This window comes from Mastomys coucha, unplaced genomic scaffold, assembly GCF_008632895.1.
Source record: "Mastomys coucha isolate ucsf_1 unplaced genomic scaffold, UCSF_Mcou_1 pScaffold15, whole genome shotgun sequence".
Classification (NCBI taxonomy): domain Eukaryota; kingdom Metazoa; phylum Chordata; class Mammalia; order Rodentia; family Muridae; genus Mastomys; species Mastomys coucha.
In genome coordinates this window covers 114,764,917-114,770,811 of record NW_022196897.1, presented here as the reverse complement: position 1 = coordinate 114,770,811, position 5,895 = coordinate 114,764,917, and the positions used below count along the sequence as shown (strand labels likewise).

Below are 5,895 nucleotides of genomic sequence, written 5' to 3'. Positions count from 1 at the left end.
AAAAATCCTGTAGACTATAGACAACTATCTTATCAATATATATGATTAATGTGGCATAAGGCTTTACCACAGTACAGAGTTAAATCAACTGTGAACCTAGCCATCCACTCAATCTAGTGACTGTCAAGAACTGTTTAGGGCCCTGAAATAGAAGAGGGGTCAGACTAAGTCCCCGTTTTCAGAGAACTGAGTCACTTTCTACTACACAATAACATAATGGGCTGACAAATGCTTTAAAGAGAAAAACAAAAAAAGCCAAGAGGATGTTGATGGGGAAGGACATTTTAATAAAATACGGGGGTGAAATCAGCTGGGCTGACATATGTCTCAGTGTGGAAAGCCGCCTGTCCACTGGGGGGGATGGGCAGAGATAAAAGCATGTACAAAGACCCCAAGGCACAAGCTGTGAACTGTTTAAGAATCACCAATGGTCACTGTGACTGAAAATGAAAATAGTTCCCATGTATGTATTACTGATAATTCCACAGAAAAACTTCCAAGCCAAACATTTAAAAGAATGAGAACATAGGTCACTCAGCACAAAAGTTTAATGCTGCCCTAGTCACAATACCAGTTGAAAATCTTAAGGGTCAGACAGAGGGGAAGAACCAAATGAGATGCCAGAGTTTCTGACAATCCTTAAGATCTGGGGACAGGGAGCTTAAAAATCAGTGAAGTTAAATCCCCTCATGAAGAATGGCTTTTCAAATGAGTACAGACCCCACTAAAAGCACTTAAGTTTTACCCATTGTTTAGGAGGACACTAACAGTAAGACACCAGATCAAAAGCAACCTACAGAACCATGAGTCACCTTGAATAACTAAACAGATGCAGGCTATACCTAAAAGCAGATAAGAGCCTGAGGTAGACAAGCTAATCCAAGGTTTCAAGAATATGCTGTAGGAATTAGGTAGGGACTCTCATCAATTTTCAAATGCTATTTATGTTTAGTAATTGACCTATCAGGTAAAAAAGCACCCTACATCCATTTTCCCCACCTGGGGCCTAAAATTAAATATTCCCTGAAGTAGTAGCATAGCTGGGACCACAGTAGACAGCATCATTATACACCAGCGCTGGGCATGCTGAAGCAGAATACCCCCAGATTCAAGGTCAACCAGGCTATAAAGACTTAGTCACAAGATAATATATTAAAAATAAGAATAGATAGCTTGTGATAGGTAGGGAATGACTAGCCTTAATACACTATGAAATAAAGATTCAGTGGTTTAAAAACAAAACCAAACCACTTCATAACTTCATAAGAGTCAAGGAAAATGGTAAAATAGGAAAGGTCTCTCCCTTCCAGCCTCGTTCCAGGTCTTCATAGCTAGTGAGTTTTATTAAATGGTTTTCTCACCATGTAAACTCCTTATCTTTTATATATAGTGATAAAGATGAAAGCCAAATATGTACTAGGTTTTTCTGTCAATTCGAGAGACTTCCAGGAACTATTTTGGGCCCAATATAGGAAGGAATGAGACAAAGAAGTTAGTTTTAGTTGGAAATGATGTGACTATCTCACTCGATTACATTGAGACAGAAAAGGGTCCCTCATCTGTTACTGAGGAATTAGTAAGCAAGTGAGAGACAGAGGGGAAAGATCCTCAAAGTCAGCACTGTATTAAATATCATCCATCATTCTTGACCATGCCCATCCCATCTATACTCTTAAGCTGGGAGGGGGAGCACACACCAGTAATTCAAGAACTTGGGAGCTGAATGTAGAAGGATCAGAAGTTCAAGGTCAGCCTGGGCTACTTGAGACCATACAAAAGAATTATTAGTTATCATATGCAACTTGATATTCCAGTAACACAATGAAAGTAAAGACACTTGACATATATCATCAATGAGAGGTTGTGGGCATTGAGAACCCCTCTTTGCACCTGTTCCCATTCCAGCAATGACCATCAATCAGTTCTCAGATCTGATACGCAGAGGCTCTCAAGAATCAGAATAATCTATTTCCCAATAATCAAAGGGGTCCAAATAGACCTCTAAAAACACGAATCCAAATAGCATCCTACTCATTATCTGGTTTTCTGGTATGTCATGAGATACATGGCCCCAACAGGAACACTAAGAACTATGATTCCTGAATGCCGGTGAGAATTATATTACCACATACTACAGATAGGGGGCTGGGGGAGTGCATATCATACCTACTTGCTAGATGAAAAGAATGCCAAATCTAGAGGATGGGTATCAACGAACTATTTACTCAGTCACACTGTGCTAAGCTAGAGTAATTTCTAATACTCAACATGTAAAGCACATTCTGCCAGACACATAATGCTCAGTATAGTGAGTCAGGAAAGAGCCAAGGAAGGATTTCTACTGAGAAAGACATAAATCGTTCCCCAGAGACTTCAAGAACTAGATCAAGAAGTAGGGAGTCTAAACACACCTTCCATTAGGATAAGGTACCTATCTACCCTCACTCAGATTTCTACTGTTTAGGGGAATTTTAAAAGGACTTAACAAAGGACTGTTAAGAGCCATTCACCCTAGAAAATAGGACAACTCTGTCTCCTGAGAAAAATTCATTTATCCTTACTGTAATTTAGTTCAGTCAACATAATCCCTTGTTGTCTACATTTTTTTGTGGAGCCAGGATCAGACTCCATGATAAAAGAAATAGCATTAGGTCTCTCAAAAGGTATTTTCTTTTTTGTTTTTGTTTTTTCAAGACAGGGTTTCTCTGTATAACCCTGGCTGTCCTAGAACTCATTCTGTAGACAAGGCCGGCCTCAAACTCAGGAATCCACCTGCCTCTGCCTCCCAAGTGCTGGGATTAAAAGTATGCACCACCACTGCCTGGCTCAAAAGGGATTTTCAATTAGTCAGGAAATTCAATAGCTTCTTGATTTTTTAAAACAAAACAAAACAACAACAACAACAAAAACCTAACAACCCACCCCTACTCTTTTTACTGAGAAAGTGGATTCCCTACAAGTAAAGGCCTCATCTAGAAACTTCTATGTACTTGACAATCAACATGGGAGAGACCAATTTAAAAAGGATTCTTCTGTGACTTGCTGAACTAAAAGCTTACAATTCCACTGTCCTAAATGTAGTAACCTATACAGACAGAGACACCTTAACAAATGTTCTTAGTTTTCACTCCCAGTCTCTTTATTTCTTGGCAGACCATAGAACTACTCAGTTTTTCCTTCCTGAATGCCCTTTGGGGCATTAAAACCTTGCTTCTTTCACAGAACTCCACAACATACAGGAGGTACAAAACAAAGAACTTTTTAACTTTCCAAAGCCACATACTTACATACCAGTCACATCTGAGAGAATACCAGTGAGTCTGAACAAGACTGAATGTGACTCATGAAAGGTTAAGTAGAAAGGTTACCTTACGGAGGATGAACGCACGAACAAGGAAGAATAAAATTCCAGACATAATACCAGAAAGCAGTGGAGAGACGAACCAAGACATCACTGGAATAGAGCACAAAGGAAAGTGTCAAGTCTGGAAAGTAAGGAAACAAGACCCCTCCATGTTAGGTGTTCCATTTCTGACACTCTTCAACTTGCCCCTTGACTTCACACCCACTCCACACACAGTATTATAGCAGCACACAACAAAAAATAAAGCCCAGACCATTGAGAATTAAACATACCAATTTTTATCAGTTCAGACCACTTGACACCATTTTGCCCCTTTGCCACAAAGGAGAAACCAATGGTCGCACCGACAATACAATGGGTCCCAGAAATAGGGAGCTTCAAAAACGAAGCCACTAGTTGCCACACAGCAGAACCTGAAATAGAATTAATCAAATTTTGTCAGGTAGACAGCAAACTGTTACATAATCAGTGCGTTCTCATGGAAAGAAGCGGAAAAGGGTTCAGGACTGGAAAGAAAGTAAGGTCCAACAACAACTTACCGAACATAGCACTGACCGAGCCAGCCATGAGCAGATCTTGAGTTGAGTTGTACATCTCGACATCTATCAAGCCCTTCCGGATGGTTTCACTCACTTTGGCCCCCAGCAAGGCGGAGCCCACAGTTTCGAAGATGCTAGCTAAGATGCAGGCTTGCTTCAGGGTCACTACACCTGAGCCTACTGCTGTACCGAACGAATTTGCTACATCATTGGCTCCCACGGAGAATGCCAAGACAAATGCAATGATGAAGCCCAGGATGAGCATCCACAGATTGTCATACTTCGGTGGAGCTGAAGCAGTAACAGCAGCTAGAGTACTAGTAATCGTCTCCACAGTAGATGCCATTCTCTAGTGTAGTGGTTCTTTAAATAATAAGAGAATTACTGAGCGGCTTTCAAGATGTGTAAACGGAATGAGGTATCAAAAATGCTATAATAAATAGTATATATTATATAAAATTAAATACTGTAAACTACGGCACGGAAACCGAGCTGGGGAGTTACTGCTATACGTTGCGTCTGGGCGTCTGTTGTCTGGGGTTTCTTTGGCTCTGGAGGGCTAAAAGCACGGAGCAGAATTCCATGGCGGATTAGAGAAAGGACGCAAGTTCATCCTGGGGGGACGAAGTGGGAGAAAATAACAATAGCGGCGCATCCCTGGGAAGAAGGCAGCCTGGGACTCCGCAGTGTCCCCCCCACGCCCGTCACTTCTGCCTTCAGTCCCCCAAACGCTGTGCAAGGTGGGGCACATGGCGATCTCTGCGCTCCCCCCACCCCCTACCCCGTCCCGCCCCGCCCCACGCGTTCTGCTCTGTCTCCGGCCGCTTGCCCGCGCGCGCCCTCCCTCCGTGGAAGACCGGAAAGAGGCCATTCCCGCGCGCGCGCGCGCGCCTGCCGAGGACCGCCGAAAAGGCCCGCGGAAGGGTGCGGCGCAGGGAGGCGCGGGGAGGCGGAAGGCGGACAGCGGCGCAGCGGGGCCCCGCAGCTCGCATCCTACACCCGCCCGCCAGCTCCCCTCACCCGGGCGCACTCCAGAGAAGAAAGGACCTTAGCACGGGTGCCGCGCCGCCACTCACCAAAGGAAACGGAGGGCCGAACCGAGACCAGAAGAACGAGGCTGAGGCAGTCTCGAGCCACGGTCGCACAACCCAGGACGGCCACACCGGGAACAGCACGGAGGGACTTCTTGACCCACTCGCGAAGCAGCCCGCGGGAGCCTCAGCAGGCGAGAGAAGAGATCGCGCACTGCGCGCCGGCGGCCATCATCTAGCGAGCACGCCGCCGGCTCTTATTTATAGCCAGCTCTGCGGCTCACGTGACCTGCCGAGCCCCGCGCCCGCCCGAAGTCCCGCCTCCGATAGGACGCAACCACAGACTGCTCGGGCGCGCCTAGCCTGGTGAGCTGGGCAGCGGCGCTGATTGGCCCGGACGTCCCCCCGGCCCCGCCCCCAACGAGGAGCTGGTCCACGTGGGACTGGCCAGCCGCCTCCCTGCAGCCTCGCCCCGGTTATCCCGTCTGCGCCGGCCACGCTGGGTGGCTGCGGGCGGGGACAGTGGGGGAGTCTCTCCCGGGCACGCAGGTCCTCATGCGGGGACCCAGAGGCCGCCACCAAGGTCGTTCCGAGTTTCTCCCACGCGGGTCCCGGTCAGCTCTGTGGCGACGCGGAAGAAGGCTGTACTGGGTCTTGCCCTTGGCCGGACCGATCTGTTCCTCGCCCGGAGGGGGTGGAGGGATCTCACGTGGCCACCTCGCTCCCGCAGTCACGCACTTGGGTGAAAACGGAAAGATTCAGGAGTCACGAGGACAGGCTTGCGATCCCAGCAGTGGCACTGCGCTGAGCGAGAGCCATGGGTCATTAGTTTTCCCGCGGCGGACCTGCGTTTTAGGAGCCCTGGCTGTGGCGCAGCGGGGAGGATGTTACTTCGGATTCTAATTCTTAACTCATTATTTGCTGCAGTGTGTCACCTTGAACAAACCCTAAGGTCTCTCAA

At 46.9% G+C, this 5,895-nt stretch overlaps 1 protein-coding gene across 2 annotated transcripts in view; it reads right to left on the bottom strand.

Annotated features, from left to right (window-relative positions):
- The window catches only part of Slc20a1 (solute carrier family 20 member 1), a 13,460-nt gene extending 7,850 nt beyond the window's left edge, over positions 1–5,610 (bottom strand). The window contains exons 1-4 of one of the 2 annotated variants that reach the window (XM_031371866.1): positions 4,980–5,610; positions 3,904–4,517; positions 3,637–3,777; positions 3,369–3,454 (exon numbers count right to left, since the gene is read on the bottom strand). In XM_031371866.1, the coding sequence (XP_031227726.1) occupies positions 3,369–3,454; positions 3,637–3,777; positions 3,904–4,249 (573 nt within the window). In that variant the 5' untranslated portion in view covers positions 4,250–4,517; positions 4,980–5,610. The remainder of the gene's footprint in view (positions 1–3,368; positions 3,455–3,636; positions 3,778–3,903; positions 4,518–4,979) is intronic. The other variant, XM_031371865.1, reaches the window with a different exon arrangement.
- Between the last annotated feature and the right edge of the window lie 285 nt (positions 5,611–5,895).